Raw genomic sequence first — 25,551 nt, 5'->3', positions numbered from 1 at the left:
AAGGATGGTTATAATAGCATGAAATAAAGTGTCTCTCAGAAAAAACGGAATTCATATGCTACAGCTAGAAACAATCCAATTCTCTTCATATCACGAATCATAATTTATTGAAAGAGGAAATGCTATGCATATAAGATATATGTTTCCAGAAGGACTTATATGCCTATAAATATTTCCCTTGCCATCCATTCAGATTTCTGCCATTGGACCACAACTATTTCTTCCTCTTAGTATACATGGTTATTTTAAAGTCTATATCTAGAGAGAAAATATTCTTATCTTGGGAAAAAGTGTTTGAAAGCCATTCATAATGGGGATGATGGCTCAAAATGTTGAGTGGATGTTAAACACACTGCTGTAGCTTGGGAGAAACTGGTAATGTAAGCAGCTGTAAGCTAGATGAAATAGTTCAATTCAGAATAATGAAGTTTGTTACATTTATATAAAGTATCACAATAATTTCATTAAATATTAGTATGTTAAATGTCTTACACAAAGGCTGTTTGTCTTATTCTATAATATAGAAGGCTATAGTTCAGTTTACATTAACCGAATTAGAGAATCGTTAAATATTTATAACTCCTTAAATATTCTCACTTAAAATAAAGCACAGAAAGTACTATCCTCAAACTAGTACTAATAGTAATACTAATGCACTATCCTCAAACTAAAGTGGTCCTCTTGATTTACTTACAGAGATGTATTTGAGTCAGTGTTTGTTTTTTGCAACACAGACCTGAAAAACTTAGATGCAGAAAAAGTAAAAGAACCAGGGTTCCTCTAGCAGGGTTCCCACTCTTGTCCTGACCCTACTGGCATTCCTCACTAGCTTTATGGGTAATCTGGGATGGATTTAGAGTAATGGATCCATCAGAATCAGAAAAGGTTTGAAAGGACCTTAGAGACCTTCTAGTCCAGCCCCCTGCTCAAGCAGGAGATCTTATATCATTTCAGACAACTGACTGTCCAGTCTCTTCTTATAAACATCCAGTGATAGAATAGAATAACAGAGTTGGAAGGGACCTTAGAGGGTTTTCTAGTAGAATTCCCTTCTTAGCAGGGGTGAAATCTAAAAATTTTCCCTACTGGTTCTATGGGCGTGGCTTAATTGGTGGGCATGGCTTGGTGGTCAGATGGCTTGGTGGGCGTGGCCAATAACAATAAATAATAAAAATAATAAACAAAGTATAAAAAAACAATAAGAGGTACCAAAAACCAGCTTTCACACTTTACACACACACAACACAACACAACTGACTCACACACAATGTAAAAGCAGCTGCACTTCACACAGCCACAAAAAACTCAAAAATGAACTTTCACACTTTACACACACACAACTAACACACACACACACACACACACACACACACAAAATATGCCACATACAGCTTTCTGAGATTTTCTGTTTGTGTAGTTAGAGTGAAACACTACAGAAACACACCAAATCTCAGAAAGCTGCACAAATATTTTAATTTATTATTTTATTTCATTGTGGACTTCAAATCTCAGAGTTCCTCAGCCAGCAAAGGCAGCCAGTTGATCACCGAGGAAATAGATTAGCTGAGCAATTGATTCTGTCTGGCTGAAACTGAAACTGCTTTCGAGCTGTGGCCATACATTCATTGGTAATCAGGTAAGTGCCTTAGAATCTCTACTCTTACTTGTAGAAAACATGTTTTCTACAAGTAAGAGTACAAGTAAGGTTCTGCTGTTTTTTACTTTTAAAGGCCTATTTCAGCTGAAACAAAACCGGCTTTTAAAAGTAAAAAAAAAAAAAAACCTCTGCAGATGGTGCAGCTCAGCAGAGGCAGGGGGGTGGGGCCAGGGATTTTTGCTACCGGTCCTCCGAACCAGCAGCCACCGTCCGATCCGGGAGCATTTCACCCCTGCTTCTTAGGCAGGAAACCCTAAGGAAACCATTTCAGACAAATGGTTATCCAATTTCTCCTTAAAAATTTCCAGCGTTGGAGCATTCACAGCTTCTGGAGGCAAGTTTTTCCACTGATTATTGTTCTAACTGTCAAGAAATTTCTCATTTGCCTCTTGTCCTGTCTTCAGATGTTATTGGAGAATAGCTTGACTCCCTCTTCTTTGTGGCAGCCCCTGAGATTTTCCCCCCCATAATAACAGAGTTGGAAGGGACCTTGGAGGTCTTCTAGTCCAATCCCCTGCCAGGCAGGAAACCCTACATCATTTCAGACAAATGGTTATCCAACATTTTCTTAAAAATTTCCAGTGTTGGAGCATTCACAACTTCTGCAGGCAAGTTGTTCTACTGATTAATTGTTCTAACTGTCAGGAAATTTCTCCTTAGTTCTAAGTTGCTTCTCTCCTTGATTAGTTTCCACCCGTTGCTTCTTGTTCTACCCTCAGGTGCTTTGAATAATAGTTTGACTCCCTCTTCTTTGTATTGGTAGTGTGTTAACGTATCTTCTTGTGCAATTTCAAAATAAACATTTCTTTCATTCATCTGTCTTACATTGTCCAAGTCTCTTACTCAATTAATTTTTAATTAAACAATGGTATTTTATCTAGTAACATTATTCATTCCATTCTCCTAAATTAGTTTAATTCAGATTACTTCTCTTGACCTTAACCTTTTCCAACTCTTTTCTAGCATATCTTTCGTTTTAACCAGTGATAGAATGTCCCATATTTTGTAATATTGTTTATCTTCTTGTTCTCTAATTTAAAATGTCAATTTACTTATCTCTGCACATTCCATCATCTTCCTAATAATTTCATCTTGCAAAGGTAATTTCTCATTTTTCCAATTTTGACCAAACACAATCCTAGCTGCTGTAATCATATTTACAATCAAATATTTTAAATCTCTACTATATGTTTCAGGTATAATTCCCAACAAAATTTTTATTTTTGAATAACAGGCATACTGCTACATAACTTATGTGGTCTTTTTGTATTATATAGGATTTTACGAAATACATTTTTACCCAGTTTAGTACACTTTACTATAAATTTACCCAAAGAGCGTTGGCTATTGGGCAGTTTAGAAGTTTGAATGGATAAATGGATAGATATAAATGAAATGTCACTAATTTGCGAATTATATCATCTTTTTTCTCTATGACATCAGAATTAGATGAGGATGGGAATGTATGAAATAGATGGCAATTGTCTGGAAAGACCAGCCATTCAACTTAACAGAATCCTGATAATCTGGAAAAACCATAGGTAACTGGTTCTCAGGACCGAAGCATTTGCTCACTCTTTAAAACAGACAAATTTTGGACATACTGTGAAGATTCAGTCTTTTCACTAAAAGCCCAGATGGCCTTGATATCATGGAAAACCTTTGCCAACTTCAGCTACTTTGGCAACCTCAATCATTTCCAGAGAGTCTGTCAATAAGTATTCTCATTATGGAAAACTACTAACTATATTATTACAACACAACCATATTTGAGACTGTGTTTTTAGAACAAGTTTGACATTTCAGTTCATGCAGGATAAAGCTTCAAACCATGAACATATAGGGAGAAATTTGTGCATTTTAGGCATTTGATGAGAAATTTGTGCATTTTAGTGCATTTGAAATAATTGCATTGACTCCTAATTCTTGAAGTTTCCAATTCACATTTTGCATTTACATTTTAGCACTCTGAATAGCTTATAAATCAAATAAAACAAATAATATCTCTCCCTACATTAATGTACCTTAGTGTTAAGATCTACTATCAAGTTCATTTTCCAAATGCATTTTGATAGTGATCTTATCAAACATTCAATAAAAACTAAAGCAAAGGAAAAAAATGAATAAGAAGAAAAAATAGAAAGTGAAGAAAAGACAAAGGGAGGAAAAAATACAAAAGAAGGAAAAAAGAATATAGAAAAAGAAAAGAGCTAGATAAAGAAATTACTTTCTCCTTTATCACATTATTTTGTGAAAGTCCTAAAACTTATATTTAAAATGTTTTTCACTAAGAATTAAAAAACTCTCTTGGTACTGTAAAACCTGTCAATCTAAAGATTCCCAATAGTTGAATAGCAGTTAACAAATAATTTCTAAATGTAATTAGGAAAGAAAGTATGCAACTTAATGCATACTTAATGCAACTTTCAAAGATACCTACAGGATTTTCAGCAAGATGGCTCTTTACTCATCTCCAAGAGTTCTGAACCCTCTAGTGAATGCTGGAAAATTTTGAGGCAGCCATTGGTCTAGTAGTTAAATATGTCAGATTAGCAACTAGAAAACTGAACTTTCTAGCCTAATTTCAGCACAAAGGATTTATATCCTTTTCTTTGGAATGGGTGAGATCTACATCCTTATAAATATTTCATATAAAGCAAAGGTCAGAATTCATAAATGTCCTTAGGCTGTAATTAAATTCATCTCAGCAAAATGATTACTTGAATCAGAAACTATATCAATAAGATAATAATAAAGCATGAAGTCACAAAGAATAAACTTCATAGATGAAAGTGGGCATACAGTCACATGGAGCCTTTCTACATTTTTCATTTTTCTACTGTCTAAAATTGGATACCCAGACTGACTGGGAATAGTATGATATCAAAATTAATCACTTTTTCAGGATAAGCATGTATTTAGTTTATTGACTGTGAAGTAATGAATTATCTTGGCATACTGTGTCTATAGGTAAAAAAATATTCCTATCAGTTTCCTCTTCTCTTCTACAACACGTATTGATGGATGTGTGTCCTAAAAATCAGAACTTGCAGATGTCTCCTGAGAAATATTGCCGGTCTAATCAAAGGTTTAGGGTTCTACAGAAATACGTCTGTAATATCATGGGTGAAATGCTCCCGGTTTGGACTGGATCGCCTGATCCGGTAGTGATGGCGATGGGTGGTTCGGAGAACCAGTAACAAAAATACATGCCCTCCCATGCCCAGCTGAGTTGCGTGATTATCAGGTTTTTGTTTTTTTTTACTTTTAAAAGTATTTTTTCTTCGGCCGAAAAAAATGCTTTTAAAAGTAAAAAAAAAGCCTCTGATGATCGCGCAGCTCAGCTGGGATCCTCAGAACCTTTTAAAAGCATTTTTTCTATAACCTCTTCAGCCGAAGAGGTTGTAAAATAATGCTTTTAAAGGGTTGTGGCAATCAGACAACTCAGCTGGTTGTAGGAAAAATGCTTTTAAAACTAAAAAAAAAAAAAATTGGCCATGCCCACCCAGTCACATTAAACCCCCCACCCCAAGCCACGCCACAGAACCAGCAGTAACAAATTTTACATTTCATCCCTGGTTAATATCTTTAAAATTCCACATGAAAAGTAAAACAGGATTCCATTTTCTGTCTAATTCTCAAAGACACAGATTAGTAAGAGTTTCGTTCAGCTTGATTTTATTTTCAGAAGAACATACCAAGATGATTTTGCAAGTTGATTGCAGATATTACACAATATTTACAACGAGCAGGAGACGACTTCCGGTATCCAGCGGCAACGGACGTCTGGAAGGCTTCTCCTGCCTCCAGCGCCCGAATCCGGCCGCCGCCGAGGCCCCCAGGGGCCAGGTGTTCCGAAAAGGACACCTGCCGCACGGACGGCTCGCCAGGGGTCTCCCAGCCGACATACAGGACTGTGGGGACCGATGCTGGCGCGTCCTAGGCTCGGCGGGGTTCGGAGGCCACAGGCCGCGGCCATTATTTTGGTCGTCGCCTGGGCCGCTGTGCCCGGTGACACCGGGGCATTGGATTTATAACTGCAGCAGCCTGGTGGTGAACAGGAGCGGAGAAGAATTGAGGAGGAGAAGGAAGGGAATATCGGTGGCGTGGTGGACTGCTCCGGTGCGGGGGTTTTTCTCCCTGCGGTTGGAAGGAGCACGAGTTATTCTGGAGAGAGGAGAACTTAAAATAAGAAGATTACGGTTTGTGGAGCTCTGGAGAAGAGGTGATGGAGAAATTTAGGAGGGAAGGTTTGAGGCCCCCTCCTTCTGGGGAACAGTGGTGGCGTCCAGCTTCCGCCTTCACTATGAGAATTTTGATGACATCACTTCCCTTGACTTCCTGGTTGACTAACTGTACTCTGGACTCGTTGCTCCTGTGAGTGCCCCTGGTGGATCCGGAGGAAATTACAAGGATACTGTGCTTGCCTGAGGATTTTGATTCTTTTTTTCAAATGGCAAAGGTCAGAAACCAACTGCTGGAGAGATGGAGAGAATTCTGGAAAAGTTATCCAACATGGACAAGAAACTGGATGATTTTGCAAAGAGGCCAAACGGAAATAAGAGCAGAAATTGTGACTATCCAAAAGGATTTAAAGGATACTCAACAAGTCTCAGCAGAAAACAAGCAGAAAGTGGAAGGTCTGGAGGAGAGATGCGGGCAGTGCAGAAAAGAGAGAGGCGACAGGCAATGCTGTGCTTGGACTACAGATGGATAAAATGTCTTATTTCCTTAGGTTTCAAAATTTGGAAGAAGTGGACCAAGAAGACTTGAGAGATGTTGTGACTAAATTGTTGGGAGAATTTCTTGGGAGAGGTGTTGATTTCATGAATTGGGATGTGGATCGAGTTTATAGAGTTAATTCGCAATATGCACGCATACATGCAGTTCCCAGAGAGGTTCATGTCAAATTTGTGAGAAGAGAGGCGAGAGATGAAATTCTTAGAAAACATAGGAGTGGGGCACTGATTTATAGGGGCAGGAGATAGCCATTCTGAGGCAGATTCCCAGACAGGTACGTGAAAAAGAAAAGAAATATTATTTTTGTCAACAAATTGTACCAGAAGGAGTGGGCTTCAGATGGCTGATGCCAGAGGATTGATGATTTTCCGAGGGCATTACGAAAAAATCAGTACAATTGCGGAGGCTACGGCCTATGTGGAGGAACACAAAGCCTTCCTGGAATCAGATGACCCAGGAATTGAAGAAGGGGAGGTTATAGATCATGGGGCTGAAGCGGCTGCCGCTGTTGCGGCCCTGGAGTTGGGTCAGGCTGAACCCAGAGTTCTGAGATCCAAAACTAGGAAGTGATAAAGATATTTGGGATTGTGTTGGTTTTCCTTATTCTCTTTTGTACGATATTCTGTTTATTCTTGACTCTTCTTTATTACGTATTTAAAATTTGCAAACTTTGCTACTTCGTGTCACCTGCTTGCCTTATGGCTGTTGTATGTGTTAAAAAATTTGAGTAAAATTCTTATTTTAGATAAGAAAAATGAAAATTTACCATACCTGATATGTATTGGTATAAACATTTTTTGACTAATAAAAACTTTTTGAACAAAAAAAAAAAAAAAAAAAAAAAATATTTACAACGAGCAAAAGAAACTACTAAAACACACAAATGTATCCATAAACCCAATAGAAAAAAGCTTTAAAATTATTATTTGAAGCAAATTAAATTAAAATATCTAGGTGAAAGAGTTGAAGTGCTTAAAAATCTGGTTTTGCTTTCTTATATCAGTTTCATGGCGCTGAATTATGATTACTACTTTTTTCATCATAGGCTTATAGCAAGCGACTCTAATATAAAATCCTTCACACTGCCAAACAGTACTGATGTATCCAGCAAAGGCAAATCGGTCAGAATGTAGATGATAAACAAACCTGAAAAATATTTTTCCACAACTGTGCAAAAGCATCCCTACCTTTTTACCCGTAATGGACCTTTTAAGTTATTTTTCTAAACATCATGTAAATTAATGATTTATATTTCACCAATCTCCTATTAAAGAAAAGTTACTGGTGAAGGAACAATTGACAATTCCTCTAGAACCTGTACTCACTATGGAGCATTAGAAGTATCAAATGCTTCTGGATCAAAAATGTATTTGTTGAACATACTGCCAAGAAGCAGTCTAAGAAAGAAAAAAAAAGATATATTTTAATTCTGCCAAAGAATTAAAAACTATTTCCTCAGAAGTGAGTGGTTTCAAAATACAGATAGTCCTCAATTTACAACAGTAGTGACCAAAGTTACAATGCCACTGAAAACAAATGACTTATGACCATTTTTCAGTTACGACTGTTGTAGCATCTCCGTGGACACGTGATTTCCATTCAGATGCTTGACAACAGACTCATTATTTATGACAGCTGCAGTGTCCCAGGGTCATGTGATCATTTTTTGTGACCACCTGACAAGCAAAGTTCATGGGGAAGCCGGATTCGCTTAACAATTGTGTTACTAATTTAACAACTGCGGTGATTCACTTAACTGGGCCGCGGTGTGGCTCAGGCTATAAGAAGCCTGTTATTAACAACAGCTGCCTGCAATTACTGCAGGTTCTAGTCCCACCAGGCCCAAGGTTGACTCAGCCTTCCATCCTTTATAAGGTAGGTAAAATGAGGATTCAGATTGTTGGGGGGAGGGAATAAGTTGACTTTGTATATAAATATACAAATAGAATGAGACTATTGCCTTACACGATGTAAGCCGCCCTGAGTCTTCGGAGAAGGGCGGGATATAAATGTAAAAAAAAAAAAAATTGGCAAGAAAAGTTGTGAAATGGGGCAAAACTCACTTTAAAAATTTCTCACTTAGCAACATAAATTCTGGGCTGAATTGTGGTCATAAGTTAAGGGCTACCTTAATAACATTATTTGAGAGGCTCAGGTTAATCAAAAGAGACGTTGATGTTTTTAAAAAATTAAGATTTTTTCTTAATGTAAAGCTTTCCAAGTTAGATTTGTCACCCAATGTTTTCTCTATTTATCATCCAGTTTATCAAGATTTCAATGCTATGATCTAATAAATTTAAAGGCTAGAACAAAGCAGATCTAAATTTTAATATTCCTTATTAAAAAGCAAGGTAGGATAAATGCTCAATGATAAATCTAAAAGCGTGGAAGGTTAGACTTTCTGAGTTCACACAATAGAAATCTAGCAGGATTTCCTTGCCAAAGAAAGGCAATCCATATTTGTAAATTGTATAAAATAATGTAATAGAATAAATATAACCTGCCTACAAAGGGATCATCATAAGAGAACTAAATGCTCATATCAAGACAAGGCAAATGAAAATGAAAAAAAAATTACCTAAGCGAAATAAAAATGGTGAATAACTAGAAATTTTTGGTTTTTGGGAAACCAAACTGAGCTCAATCACACATTGTGTAGTAAGGAGCAATTCATCACAAATATTGAAGTATTGCATGAGTCAACATTGGCAGTGACCACAGGATAATCCAAATAAACTTCAAACCCCCTCTCAAACAATATGACAACAAAAAATATATTTCTGCTTGAAAGATATACAGGTAATCTTCAAGTTATGACAGTTTACTTAGTGACCATTTGAAATTATGTAAAATAACTCCCCCCAAGTATTTTCAACATAGTCCTGAAATTATGAATGTTGCAGCACCAAGGCAGTCATTCACCCTTAGGAACGACCGCAGAGTCACTGAAAAATTCATCCTGCCTATTCCCCCCCACTCCCCACAATTGCTTCCCCCCACCATCCTGCCATGCCAGACTCACTTACCTTGTGAAGATCTGTCTTCTCTCTGCCACAGTTTCTTTAAGAGTGGGACAATTTCACTTCCAGAATCCTATTGAGCTTGCAGACGCTTTTTGCACGCGGAGAATGAAATGTTCTGGGCACTGTGATTTCGTGGGACTTCTGGCCACAAGAACAAAGTGCCCAGAACATTTCATTCTCCATGCAATTCAACAGCCAAAATTTACAGACCCCTCACATCTTAGACATAAACTGTTTCAACTCCTACCCTCAAAACCACACTATAGAGCACTGCACACCAGGAGAACTAGATACAAGAACAGGTTTTTCCCGAACGCCATCATTTTGTTAAACAAATAATTCTCTCAACACCGTCAAACTATTCACTAAGTCTGCATTACTATTAATCTTCTCATTGTTCCTATCACCATGTCCTCCCACTTATGACTGTATGACTGTAACTTTGTTGCTGGTATCCTTAAGATTCATATTGATTGTTTCCCTATGACTATCATTAAGTGTTGTACCTTATGATTCTTGATGAATGTATCTTTTTTTTTATGTACTCTGAGAGCATATATACCAAGACAAATTCCTCGTGTGTCCAATCACACTTGGCCAATAAAAAATTCTATTTCTATTCTATTCTATTCTATTCTATTCTATTCTATTCTATTCTATTCTATTCTATTCTATTCTAAAATCAAGAAGAGTCCTAGGACCAGATGGTTTTGCCATAGAAGTCCACATGGTAAAGTTAAAGAGAAGTCCACATGGAAGTCATAGAAGTCCACATGGTAAAGGTAGAAGTCCACTCATGGTAAAACAGGATTGCCTTGATGCAATTGATAATATTCCTAAAACCTGAAAAACAGAGCTCTAATATTCAAAACAGTTAAACAAAAAAGCTTGCCAAATACTATCCAGTGTGCCCTTTTTCTCTTCAGTCTACGAGTTTTTCACTTAAATTTTAGTGAACAGAATAGAATTTTAAAAAAACAAAACATCATTCAGCAGATCTAATTGGCTTTGTCACCAGCAACCACTGACCATCCACATCGTCAGCCATCTGGTGGAACAAGCAGAAGTCCATATGACTTTATGAGTTTGTTGACAATGAAAATAATTTCTGAACACAGAAATGAGCTTGGTGGTGAACATCTTAAGAAATCAAAGCATTGATAAGAAATAAACCTGATTGATTAAATTAATAAATGAGTGTTGCTAAATTGACAACACTATCTTTTACTGCCCAGTCAATATACCAGTATGTTATAATGTCCAGGATGGTAACATAATCTTTTCAAAGTTCTTTGAAATATTTTTCAGAAGTGCAGCTACTACAATACACTCAATTCAAGCTGCATTTATTCAGGGTCATTAAACTTTTGTCAGTGTGAGATTATTAACTCCTACCTGTTGCTCTAACTTTAAAGAGATAAGAGGTTTCAGTTATAATTTCTTGAATACTGATATGACTTCTCACTTCTTTTTGAAGTGGATCTTAAGTTAAATGGGATTTCTTGTGCTACTAAACTTCTTTTTAGTGTTGTTGGATTTCCTGAGAAAAATCAGGGATAAACACTTCTTCTTTGCCACCCACAGACAAAGAACATATGATATTTAAACTTTTTGTCCTTTCAGCACAATTGATAATAAATGTCCAGACTCTATCAAGATATATGAAAAAGAGAAGTTGAAACATTTGTAGACTTCCAGCTAATACTTCCCAAATCATGAAGTAAATAAAGCAAGCTGGATGTTCCTTCTCAGGTCCTTCTGGAAATCTAATAAACATAGATCACAGTTGGATAAGGATGAAATTACAGAAACACTGTATCCTTAGCCATCTTTAGTTGATCAGGTATAGATGTTTACAGTATCTTCCCATAATGTAGAAGCTGAGATATCCCATTCTCATTCACTACTATTCTGAAACTACTAAAATTTCCTTTAATGATTTTTACATATTCTCTAATCGTGACTATAATAGATATCTTTCTCAGTAGCAGGTAATACTCCAGATTTGGTAGTGAAAAGAAATGGTAGAATGAAAACTCTAATGATCTAAATCTCTTCCAAACTCATCTATCTCCACAAAATATACAACTTACAACTCTACCTAGACAACAAATTAATACAACACAACCCAAACAACAAACAACTACTAATCAACTAATCAGAGATGCAATGGAGAGAGGACAAAAAATAAATAATGCAATATTATTTGGACTTGAAAACACAAATGAACCAGATATCAATAAGATTCACAACATCATTGGAAATTATAATTCATCAACCATCTCCCCAAATGAAATAATTGCTGTCTCCAGAGATGGACCAGAATATAAAAACAGCGATGGGACAACAGCACCAAGATTTTGTAGAGTTATATGCACTAATGAGGACAGTAAACGCAAATTCATAAATACTATAAACTCAATTGCTAAATCCAACCCTACCTACAGTAAACTTAGATCACGTCCTGACCTATCCTTTCTACAAAGGATACGCTCTCGTGAACTTCGCACAGAACTTAAAAGAAGACAAGACAATGGTGAATCCAACCTATACATCGACTACCATGCTGATTGCATAAAAATAAAACCTGCAATCAAAAATCACCTCAAACCCCCATCACCCATAACAATCAACCAGCCATCCCAGTATTCAATCAAGTACCCATCCCCCTACCTCCCATTCAACCAACCATCTTACCAGCTATCCAACCAACAGCCATCCAACCAACAATCCAACCAGCCATCCAACCAACCATCCAACCAACCATCCAAACAGCCATCCAAGCAGCCATCCAAGCAGCCATCCAAACAGCCATCCAACCAGCCATCCAACCAGCCACCCAACAATCCACCCAACCAGCCATCCAAACAACCATCCATCCAAACACCCAAACTACCACCCAACCATCTATACAACCATCTATTGTCCACAACCCCCAACCTACTAACACCCAAAACTAGGTATGCACGCCCCTTACCTCTTCAACACCAATCATATCAGATCTCAAATGCAAATTGATAAATGCAAGAAGCATAGTCAACAAATTACCTGAATTTATCCTCTTATTAAACAGTGGCACATTTGATATCATTTTTGTTTGTGAAACATGGCTGAATTCATCCCTTCCTGACTCCATTATCTCAAACAAAGAATATCAAGTCTATCGATCAGATCGGGAAAACCGAAGAGGTGGTGGAGGGGCTATCTTTTACAAAAGACACTGAATCTAAAAATATCCAAGTAGCACATAAACTCTCTCTTCCTGAAACTATAGTATGCGACCTATCCCTTGACACTACTCTTGATTCTTACTATGCTACAGAGCCCCCGACTATGACATTACCCACGCAAATATGCTAACCTCAATGCTAACATGGACTACCTCTTGCCCATACCCTCTTATCTTCCTGGGTGACTTAAATCTACCTCTCATTAACTGGACAACCAATGAATGTTCAACTGACCCAATCCATACTACACTATACAACGCTGTTACAAACCTAGGTCTTGAACAACTTGTAACTAACAATACAAGACTCAACAACTGCCTTGACCTCATCTTCTGCAACAATCCAAACTCAATTTACGGACTACAAATTAAAGAACCTTTTTCAAACAGTGACCACTGCATGATTGATTTTCGTCTCAATATACGTCCATACTTAAATCGTCATAACACCAGAACTCCCAACTACAACTTCAAGAAAGCCAATTACGACCTTATAAACAACGATCTTTCACTTCTGAACTGGCAAAATCTGTTTGCAACCTGCATAACCGCTGATGACCTCTATAGAATCTTCCTACTTGAAATCAATAGAGTCATTAAATTATATGTACCACGAATGACTACCATGTCCAAGAAAAACAAACTACCCATATCAATAAAAAAGCTTCAATCAAAAAAATCCTCTGGAAAAGAAACAAAAAAGGCTATGTTACAAACTTCAGAAACCGTTACAGAAACATATGCAACCAAATTAAAACTGAATGCACAAATTACCACACCAAGCAAGAAGAAAACCTTCTACGCACAAATTCCAATCGTGCCTTTTATAATTTTGTCAACAGTAAACTTAAAGATTCAAGATCCATCCCACCACTAAAAGATTCTAACAACAAAGAATGCAATGACGAAACAGTCAAAGCAAACCTCTTCAACATTTTCTTTGGCTCAGTTTTTGTTAACTCCGATAACACATATCCAACATTCCACAAACGAACCAGCAATGACTATGATGATTTAACTCATATAGATTTCACAGAAGACAACGTTGGTAAAGCTCTTCACAACTTAAAACCATCGCTTTCTATTGGACCTGATGGTCTATGTGCATATTTCTTAAAAAAACTTTCCATTAATATAGCTGAACCCCTAAGTATTATCTTTGATAAAGCTTTCACTACCAGTTCTCTTCCCAAACTTTGGTCACTAGCCACAGTCATCCCCATCTTCAAAAAAGGAGACCCCAGCTTAGTCGAAAACTACAGACCGATCTCCCTTTGCTCGTCACCTGCAAAGTCATGGAATCTATCATCAATCAATCCATTACCTCACACTTAGAAACTAACAACCTACTCTCCAACAAACAATTTGGTTTCAGGAAAAAGTTATCATGTAACTTACAACTTCTCCACTGCAAAAACATATGGACTTCAAATCTAGATCAAGGCAAATCAATAGATGCAATCTACATAGACTTCTGCAAAGCTTTTGACTCAGTAGTACACGATAAACTTCTCCTTAAACTAACATCCTATGGCATCTCAGGACCCCTCCACAAATGGATATCTGCTTTTCTGTCTAACAGACAACAAGTGGTCAAAATTGGCAATGCTTTATCAAATCCTGTTCCTGTCAAGAGTGGCGTTCCTCAAGGCAGCGTCCTTGGACCAACACTCTTTATTCTATACATTAATGATCTTTGTGACCATATCTCAAGTAATTGTGTTCTCTTTGCTGACGATGTCAAACTATTTAACACCACAGACAACACTTCTATCATTCAAAACGACCTTGACCATCTAACCGCTTGGTCTAAAATTGGCAGCTCCAAATTTCAACCAGCAAATGCTCAGTCTTACATATAGGAAAAAAGAACTCTAAAACTAAGTACATACTAGATGGACATTACCTTACAGACGACCCCATCCCGTTAAAGACCTTGGAGTTTTCATGTCAAATGATCTAAGTGCCAAAGCCCACTGCAACTACATAGCAAAAAAGCTCTAAGAGTTGTAAACCTAGCTTCTTTTCCAAAAACACCACACTACTAACCAGAGCATATAAAACATTTGCTAGACCAATTCTAGAATACAGCTCACCTGTTTGGAACCCTCACCACATCTCTGACATCAATACAATTGAACGTGTCCAGAAATATTTTACAAGAAGAGTTCTCCATTCCTCTGAAAACAACAAAATACCTTATCCCACCAGACTTGAAATCCTAGGCTTAGAAAACTTGGAACTCCGTCGCCTTGACAAGACCTAAGTTTAACTCACAGAATCATCTATTGTAATGTCCTTCCTGTCAAAGACTACTTCAGCTTTAATTGCAATAATACAAGGGCAACCAATAGATTTAAACTTAATGTAAACCGCTTTAATCTAGATTGCAGAAAATATGACTTCTGCAACAGAATCATCAGTGCTTGGAATACTTTACCTGACTCTGTGGTCTCTTCCCATAATCCTAATAGCTTTAACCAAAAACTTTCTACTATTGACCTCACCCCATTCCTAAGAGGACCATAAGGGGCGTGCATAAGCGCACAAACGTGCCTACCGTTCCTGTCCTATTGTTCTTCTTTTCTTCTTCCTATATATGTTTATATGTGTATATACTATATAATCTTTTTGTATGATGTTGTGACAAAATAAATAAATAAATAAATAAATAAATTATCTTGAGTGCCATTCAAGGAAAAAATGAACTGACATAATAATAATAATAATAATAATAATAATAATAATAATAATAATAAGAAGAAGAAGAAGAAGAAGAAGAAGAAGAAGAAGAAGAAGAAGAAGAAGAAGAAGAAGAAGAAGAAGAAGAAGAAGAAGAAGAAGAAGAAGAAGAAGAAGAAGAAAATTGAAATTGAAAGATTATAGCATTAGCCAACCATGGTTGTCCTAGTGGTTATTGGCACACTGGTGCAATACCAAAAATCTTGGATGGCACTTAGAAAATCTGTGCATTGGCAACATCTGTCAATTACAAAAGCCCACAACACTTAGGTCTGCCTATGTATACTACACTAATATAGCACAATATCCTAGGTTCTTGTGAAAAACCTGATGTGTATGAAGGCCAACATAAGCTAAAGAACTGAAAACTGTGTTTTCACATTTTTGTGTATATAACATTTGCCTATCCCAAGTCCTTAGAAAGGACTTGATAAATGGACAAAAATGCCAAATCCAATCAAGCATATGACAGACTATGCAACCAACCATAGTAATATACTGTGATATCTATTTTTGATTCCAAAGATAGCTATTAATATAACAGAACAAATTATGATCAGAATTTACATTGTAGTGGGGACAACAGAGATTATTAATACTCATGTAATTAGAGTTCTACTTTGATAGGATCCAACAAATTTGAGATTCAAAAACTCAAGGTAAAGAGTTAAAAATATGAAATGGATGGGAGTAAAATTTCTTTAGAACATCCTTTGATGACTGTAGTCACCATGTTTTAATCTTCCTATTTGATGTTCACTAACTTTCCAGACTATCAAGAACTTTATTTGTCCTTCAGATTTAAGGCAGTCTTATGCAATCAAAATTTATCCAGATTTGTCTTAAATCATCTAGGTTTTTTAAAAACATTGATGTCATTATTCTACTAATGAATCATATAGTGTGTCTTGTAGTAGTAATGAGTCATATTCTGTGCCAAAGGGATATATTTAACTTTTAATGGTCTTGCAATAAATCTATAAAAATGGTATTTCTAAATGGAAATGTTGAATAGATCGTTGGCTTTACAAATTAATAGCATTAGAGATATGTCTTGAAATAGAACAAATTATTTTAAAATTAGTTAGCAGAGAATATGCATTACGATTTCCCACTTAACATTTAACTATCTGTGCATTCATATATAATCTAAATGACTGCAAGAAAAGAAAAAGAATCAAAACATTAATGGAACATTTCAACATATCCGCCATTATTCCTGAATACCTGAATATCTATTTTCTGATTTAGTTGACAAATTAATTGATGATATAAGTAGCATATATATGTACAATAAGCTATATGTGTGTGTTTTGGTCTGTTTTATAGCAATAACCTGATAAATCTTGGCATTTTACCTTTGAAAATCTAAAATTGTGAGACCTAGCAACTTTATTATTGTGATTGACTGATTGTAAGTTAATTAGTGATTTTCAATACATTGAAAAAAGTATGGATTTCATGTGGTCTTATCAGGCTTTTACAGCATCTTCTATATAGATGCTTAGCTGTTTGTGTTAGCATAATGCAATTCAGTTCACTGCATAATAAAGATAGAATGAAGAAGAAAATGCAAGCATTCTGGTCATTAGCTGAATATATCTTTGCTTTCCCCAAGCACATCAAATCCATTGTGTACTGTCTACTTGACCTTGATTTCATTATAAAATCATGTACTGTATATTGTCTTTCAATTATGTTTTTCAATTTATTTCAGAAAAAAAAGATGCATTCTAAATATGTAAAGCAACTGAAGCTGGAATGTAATGTCAGAATATTGAACCTTTCTTTGCTATGATGATCTTGATGGATAGAGGGCAGAATTGGAATATTTTGCTCACACATGGTTATTGAAAGTGTATTAATGTCAGAGAGACCCAATTTATTTTTTTAATACTGAAAAGGAACACATTGAAAAATATAAATTGTTTGTATGGGAAAGTGGGGATACTTTGGAACTAGGGTTTCCCAGGGCGAGGAAGTCAATTATGTCAATAAGCAACCGCCTTCAAGCACTAAGCTTCAGAAATACAAAGTAAAGGAAAAAGATAAGGAAAAGTGCCTGATCTAAATTGCAATGAAAGAACTATACCTCCATAGCGACAGAGTAAAAGCAGGTGCTTTGAGCTTTTTTTATTAAGTTGCAGTAGTTTCTTATCTGACCATGCTATAGCAAGGATCTGGGTAAATGTTGCCGAATTCAATGTAGAATGTCTGACGGTAGGTATAAGATAGAATAACAATATAGCAAACCTTACAGTCATCTTTATAGAGACGTCACAATTACAAAACAGGCTTTCCAAAAGAAGTGAATTTAGCACCAACCTCTTTAACATTTCTGATGCCAGATGAAGAAGCTCTCCTTTGTTCTACACTTTCAAATAAGGGTCTAAATGTTAAAATACAGTAGAAGGGAGGAAATACAGTTTTAAAAACTGTGCTTTAAATTAATACAAGGTTGCCGAATGCTGATCTGACTTTTGAATTTATGTATATTTTACAACAGTATTTTTTAAAAAACATTTCTCCTTGTATTAGGTTATTCGACATTACTTTTTTTCTGAATTTATGGTAAGAAGGGAATATAAGCCTCTTGGAATTCTGAAGAATTAGAATGACATGTAAATTCCAATGAAAAAAATAAAAAGAAAGACTACTGTAGGCCCCATATTTGGCCCGAGATATATAGCCAATTTCAGCACACAATGTTTTATTCCATAGGTATTCCTATGAAGATGGGACACGGTGGCTCAGGGGCTAGGACGTTGAACTTGTCGATCAAAAGGTCGGCAGCTCAGCGGTTCGAATTCCTAGTGCTGCCATGTAATGGGGTGAGCTCCTGCTACTTGTCCCAGCTTCTGCCAACCTAGCAGTTTCAAAAGCACATAAAAATGCAAGTAGAAAAAATAGGGACCATCTTTGGTGAGAAGGTAACAGCGTTCCGTGCGCCTTTGGCGTTGAGTCATGCCGGCCACATGACCACGGAGACGTCTTTGGACAGTGCTAGCTCTTTGCCTTTGAAACAGAGACAAGCACCTCCCCCTAGAGTCGGCAACGACTAGCACGTATGTGCGACGGGAACCTTTACCTTAACCTTATTCCTATGAAAAACAAAATAACATATCCCATTGAGATGACTGTGTATTCCAAAGCTCCCAAAGCTAGGTAGGATTCGGCAGATCTTCAAAGGATTGTGACACTTCAATTAAATATTGAAGGAGCACTCTCCTAAAAGTGCCTTGCAAAGCAACATATTCCATCCCATTACCACCAGCAAAGTAGTCACCTTTTTTTCTTTTTCTTTTTCTTTTACATTTATATCCCACCCTTCTCCGAAGACTCAGGGTGGCTTACACTATGTTAGCAATAATCTTCATTCTATTTGTATATTTATATACAAAGTCAACTTATTGCCCCCAACAATCTGGGTCCTCATTTTACCTACCTTATAAAGGATGGAAGGCTGAGTCAACCTTGGGCCTGGTGGGACTAGAACCTGCAGTAATTGCAGGCAGCTGCTGTTAATAACAGACTGCATTAGCAGTCTGAGCCACAGAGGCCCATTGCTTACTTTGATGACAACACGTGCCCTTTCAATCAGCTACCAGAAGTTAACAGAAGATACTTTTGCGAATCTGAAACACCTGCTCCAAAATAGAACTGCTGCACAAATCATTTTATTTATTTTATGTCCAATGTTTTTATTTCTGGAATTCACAGAACGATATTTTTAACATTATCATGTGGCCATAGTTAACAGTATATTCAACAGTTTCAATGCAATGGAATGTGGGAATGACCTTGGGGACAGGAGGGGGAGCCACAGACTGGACAACCAGTATATAAAGATGTCTTAGATCACAGATCGGTGTTATGTGTGAGACATGGTACGTGTTTCACAAAAGACCCTTCCTGGTTTTCCAGAGAGTAAAAGGAAAGGAGAAGAGAAATACTTTCAGTCTTGCAAGATTCTTTTCAAGAAAACTTACAATAAATACAGTTATCACTCCTGGTTATGTTTCTTATCTGCACTATCTTACAATTGTACTATAGATACAATTAAATCATTCTTTTCCCCGGCCCCTTCCTTAATGCAATTATGTGTTCATATCAAATTCTGTCTGCAGAGAAATATGATTCCCTTAAATGCATTTTCTCTATGCATCTATTGTTCAGCTGATCCCTCCATGCATAGCTGCCCCTCTTTTCCCTTACCCTCTGCGAACAATTAATGCTAAAGGGAAAAAAGGCTTAGAGACAAAAATGGAGGGAAGTTTGGGTTTCCCTCAGTATTTGAGCCTAATCAACAGTTTTTCCATTTTGTAGGAGAGTTTTAGTATTTATAGCATTCCATGCCTGGTTTATAGTGCATGGCTTATTTGACCTGATATAACAGGATGCTCAGCTAGAATTTGAAAATACATTTTCAGTGCATTATTTTAACCTCTGAAATTTAGGCAGCATACAGGTGTCCACGTTATCTCTACCTGTAACTGGTACTTTACAATGAAAATGTAAATAACACGTGAACTGCTATTATCTAAGGCCCTAATTGTTACGACTATCTATTGTAAATGGGCAGAAGTAACAGTATATATACATAAAAGATGTTTAACTATATTTAAGCAAGAATGGTTGCCATGTAAGTAATATATCATGTAAACAGGGGTGGGTTCCAATTTTTTTTACTACCGGTTCTGTGGGCTTGGTTTGCTTGATGGGTATGGCTTGGTGGTCATATGACTGTGGGCATCGCTTGGTGGTCATGTGACTGGGTAATCATGTGACTGGATGGGCATGGCTTGTGGCCATGTGACTCAATGTCACTCATGTCAAGGGGTGCTTCACCTGGCTCCTCCACTCCCAGCCATTCTTTGTCACACCCAGCCTCAATGTATCTATAGTTCTGTAAAAATGTTGTTCACCTTTTTTCAACTTTATTATCTACATACAGTACTATAGATGTATTTTCATGGACCACTGAAAGGAAGAAACGGCTCACCTACTTTGTCCAAGAGTGTGATAGGCAACAGGCTTTTAAGGGGCTGCCAGAAAGAAGGGGGGGGCAATGTATTTTCCAAAGCACCAGAAGGCAAAACCAGAAGCAATGGATGGAAACTAAACAAAGAGAGAAGCAACCTAAAACTAAGGAGAAACTTTCTGACAGTGAAAACCAATATAGGTGCAGAAATATTTTAGTCATAATTTCACATATAATAGCCATTCATGTAATACAACCTGCATATTGTTCAAAGCAATAATTAGTATTATGGCTGATGTTTGACAACAAACTTAAAAATTAAAGCTCACAAGAGTGCTTTTTTCTCTGTATGTATACAAAACATCACATACCAGGAATAGCATTTTAAGCTGGACTTATGCAACCTGATGTACAAAATAACAAATTTATACTCTGGACTATAGACATTGAATGCATGTAAATCCCTAAAAAATATGTGGTAGCCCCAGGCAAAAGAAAGGCAGTAAAATCACTCTAGGTGTAGGGACAGTGTAAAATATTAACACATGATAAATAATGGAACAATTAAAAATAACAGCACAGAGTTCTCTCTCTCTCCCTCTCCCTCCCTCCCTCCCTTTTTATTTATTTCTTTTTCTTTTTCTTCCTTTCTCGTTCTCATCTCTTTATCTCCCTCCCTCCCTCCCTCCCTCCCTCCCTCCCTCCCTTCCTTCCTTCCTTCCTTTCTTTTTTTCTTTCTCTCTCTCTCTCTCTCTCTCTTTCTCTCTCTCTCTCTCTCTCTCTCTCACACACACACACACACACACACACACCTGGTCTGGGACAAAGTGATCCCGTGAACTCCAGAGCAGCAGAAGTGGCAGGAGAAGGAAGAAAGTGGTGCATCGCCCAAGGCCGAGTGCGCCAGGCCAAAAGGCGAGTGAGCCTTGCAATGTCCCCTCAGCTTTTCAGTTGAGCACAGTGAGTGTCCCTCCCCTACTACCAGCTTCAGCAAGGTAGATCTTCTACGTGCCTCTGAAGGAAAGGCTGACAGCGGACAGCCCTTTAGGGAGATGCAGCCACTGCACTAGGGCTGAGAGGGGCAGCAGCGGAAGCAGCAGGAGACACAGCGGTGGCCTCAGCAGTGATGGAGGGGAGGACAAAGCCACCTGCCCAGCAATCCCCCCCATTGTCTCCACTGCAGCTGCAACAGTGGTTGATTCAGGAGCCACTGGCAGGTGGGGAGGAGGCCCCCCGGCCCTGCAAGCTTCCTAGCTTCACGGCTATGAAGCTTGCCAGGCTGCCCCCCCATCTCCACTGCAGCTAAATGCCAGTGGCTTTGGGAGACACTGGCAGCAGGGAGAGGGCCCCTGACCTAGCAAGCTTCGCAGCCATGGAAAAAGCTGCTGCCATCGCCACCATGTTCTTCATGCATGCTCATCCCATTAAACTGGCAATGCAATGGGATGCGCCGGCGTTAAGAACATGGCGGCGCTGGACATGGCAGCTGAGGCAAGTGAGTGGCGACTGGGGTACTGGTTCGGGGTGTGGTCAGCTGGCCATCACTACCAGTTAGGCAACCTTGGCCAACAGTACGTGTGAACCAGTGTGAATCGGTAGCAACCCACCATTGCATATAACATGACAAAGATAATCACTTACAGTCTGGCTTCTAAGGGAGCCAATGTCATTAATGTCTATAATTTGACAAATTAGCAGATGTACAAAAAGGGGGAAGTGAAAACCCAGTAGCTTGTTTCTTTATTATTTTATTTTTGTTAAACTGGTTTTGATTATCTTACATATTTTTCCTTTCATTATCCAATGGACACTTCAGTACTAAATAAGTAGCTCAAGGCTGAAAACTTCATTGTACAACTTTGATACTTTGATGTAATCTGCAGCAGTTTCTTTTTTTTCTAATGTGACAATTTAGTAGGAAAAAGTCAAACTGTTTGCAAAGTTGATATCCCAAATTGCAATCATTAAACTGATGAAGAGCCAGTTTAGTCTGGTGGTTAAGGCACCAGCTAGAAACTGGGATACTGTTAATTCTAGTACCTCATTAGGCACACAACCTGTGGGTGACCTTCAGCCAGCCACTCTCTCTCAGATCTCAGAAGGAGGCAATAGCAAACCACACCCATGAAATCTTGCAAAGAAAACTGCAAGGTGGCAGTCATCAAGAATCAATACTGATCGAATATTTCTTTTTTACTTCTAATACTCTTAAATTATATAAAACATAAAAATGCCAATAATGTTAACAAATACTCTGCAAATATCATTTTATCAAAACAATATAATGTATTAAAATCTACAATATAATAAGATGGAATCCAAACTTCATGATACCCTATTCATATAGTTTGGCATTGCAGCCTTAGGTTGAACTCATGTTCAGAAGTGACATGATGCGCTCATGACTCTTAAAGAAAAATAAATAATTTACGGAGAAATAGAAAGATAGTAATTTGATATTTATTAAGATTAATATTTTTTTAAAAAAAATAGTGCGGTGAACATAGAATAAAACTTTGTCAAAATCTGTTTTAGTTATGTAAGCTGTGGCTTCCAGGCTTATATGCACTTTATTTCATTCATAGGCTTCTTTGTTGAGAAGAACAAATTACAATTATCATTATATCTAAAAAAAGAAACAGTGGAATCTTTAAATCAGTTTTATCCAGAAACAAATTGTGCTCTCTGGTCCCAGTTTCTTGAACACTGGCTGGTGTAAGTCCATAGTTCTCTAAATTGAGATGGCATGTGGAACAAAACATTATTATTTTTTATTTCTCATCAAATCATATGAAAAGAATGCAAACTTGCTGAAGTCTGAGGTTCTAATTGCATACTAACTGTATATGATTGCATGGTCCTGCTTATTAGGAATTACAGGAGCTGAAATCCAACACTGACTTGTATCTTCCTGCCAATCAAGTTTAAATCTAAAATTATATGTGCTCTGTGTAACATATTGCAAGAATGAAGAGCAAAAGCTCATTTTCATGTTGTTATTCACAGGCTTTTTCAGGAAACACCAATGCTGACAGTGTAGTATATTACAAGCTTGAACATTCCATCAAAGCAAGGTTTCTGCGATTTGTCCCTTTAGATTGGAACCAGAATGGCAGAATTGGGATGCGGATTGAAGTCTATGGATGCGCTTATAGTAAGTGATGTCTTTTCCTTTAATGAGAAAAATGACACAAATCCACCATATATTTCAAAACTGCAAATGAAATACCACTTAATTAGGCTTTGCTTATTACAACTATAGTAAAGGCTTTTGGTGGGGGGGGGATATCAATATTGCATGTTAACACTTTATTGCCCTTTTTTTTAATCTTGATTTTTTGCATACTGAGATCAATATCATGTAACGTGGGAATTTATCTACATAATTCTGAATTCCATTTGTAGAAAGTTTTTTTTTCCTTTATGGGGACTGCTTTAAGCAAACTACGATGGCAAATAGCATATTTTCTGGAGTATAAGACGCACCTTTTTCCCCCATAAAAGAGGGTGAAAATCTGGGTGCGTCTTATACTCTGAATGTAGCCCTGCCCAGCTTCTCAAACTGAGGTTCCAGAGGCTAAAAAAAGCATCAAAAATAAAGCTTCAGAAAAGAAGCTTTAGAGGCTTTTTTTTTCTGAAGCTGTTTCAGAGGCTTTCAGAGGCAGAAAAAAAGGGTTTTTTGAAACAGAGTTTCAGAAGTTTCAGAGGCAGAAAAAAAAAGCAAGGCACAGAGCTCACAACCAAGGAACCTGTTGCTAAAATTCACCTCTGGGAACCAGTGATTGGGGGTATTCCGATCCACCTGACAGTCAGCTTTTTTCTTATTTTTCTCCCCAAAAACTAAGATGCGCCTTATACTCCGGTGTGTCTTATACTCCAAAAAATACGGTACTTTGTTTTTCACGAGTCATTGGACATTATTTATTTATCTGTCCACTTTTTGGAGATTGGAAAAGGAAAAAAAAATCAATAAGCCCCATGTTCAGAAATACAGATGCACCACTTAAAGTGCATCATTAAGGTTCAATGTTAAAGGATAGTAAAAATAAAACCAGAAAGAGCATAGGGATTAGTGCAACTATTACATCTGATGGATTTGTTAAGTGATAGTTGTAGTTGATAGATTACAACATATTGGAAATAGACGGAACGTTTAGCATGGTGTTCACTGTGTTCCCTGGTTTTTAATAGACTTATCTTTCCCAGTGGAAAGGCAGTGATTAAAAATAAAACAAAAGGGAAAGAAAGTCTCAGATAGTTGCAGTGAGGTTTATTTACAGAAAGGTCATATAGCGTTGCAAGCAGATTTATTAATTTTACAGGACAAGATATAGAAAACTGAAAAAAAGCAATTGGGGGAACTCAAAAGAAGTCAAAGGTATTAACAGGATCTTTTAAAACACTGCAGATACCCCTTCAGCAGAGCAAATGGATTCTTTAATGGGGCTCACAAAGATGAATTTTCAAAAGCTGATGCCCAAAATAAAGCCTAATATTGCAAGTGTTTTGTCAAGTGACATAATATGAAATAGGAGCTTTCCATTGATTTGGAAGAGGACAGTCAATTGAAAAATAACCTACGGGAAGCCTGATATATCTTCATTTACTTCACAAATGTAGCTTTCAGGAACTATTGCCTCTTTTGTCTTCTTTACTTAGGCTGTTTGAATGTTGTTTGTGACTTATTAAATCACCCTTACTTACAGATTATGATAAATACTAGGTTACGTTAGTGTCTAATATCATATTGAAAGTGCGCATCCATGAAAATGGCAAATTCATTGCTGCGGTGTGGCTCAGGCTGTAAGAAGCCTGTTATTAAAACACAGCTGCCTGCAATTACTGCAGGTTCTAGTCCCACCAGGTCCAAGGTTGACTCATAAGTAGGTAAAATGGGGACCCAGATTGTTGGGGGGGGCAATAAGTTGACTTTGTAAATATACAAATAGAATGAGACTATTGCCTTACACACTAAGCCGCCCTGAGTCTTCGGAGAAGGGCGGGATATAAATGTAAACAACAAAAAAAATCATATGCACGGCCGTAAGCAGAAGGGAGGAAATTGCAAAGCATGATTCGTGGTGTTGCAACACAAGCTTCTCCCTTTACATATTCAAACCATTAGCAAGATTTTAAAAGGGCAGTTTTCCCTGTGATGTTGCAACTCAAGTTTCATTTA

At 37.3% G+C, this 25,551-nt stretch overlaps 1 protein-coding gene across 1 annotated transcript in view; it reads left to right on the top strand.

Annotated features, from left to right (window-relative positions):
* The window catches only part of CNTNAP4 (contactin associated protein family member 4), a 307,943-nt gene that overhangs the window by 193,637 nt on the left and 88,755 nt on the right, over nucleotides 1–25,551 (top strand). Inside the window, exon 4 of the mRNA XM_058172405.1 lies at nucleotides 23,379–23,526. Coding sequence (XP_058028388.1) covers nucleotides 23,379–23,526 — 148 coding nt within the window. The remainder of the gene's footprint in view (nucleotides 1–23,378; nucleotides 23,527–25,551) is intronic.

This window comes from Ahaetulla prasina, chromosome 2 (assembly GCF_028640845.1).
Source record: "Ahaetulla prasina isolate Xishuangbanna chromosome 2, ASM2864084v1, whole genome shotgun sequence".
NCBI classification, from domain to species: domain Eukaryota; kingdom Metazoa; phylum Chordata; class Lepidosauria; order Squamata; family Colubridae; genus Ahaetulla; species Ahaetulla prasina.
The sequence above is the reverse complement of the archived record's forward strand: the minus strand, read 5'-3'. Positions and strand labels throughout refer to the sequence as shown.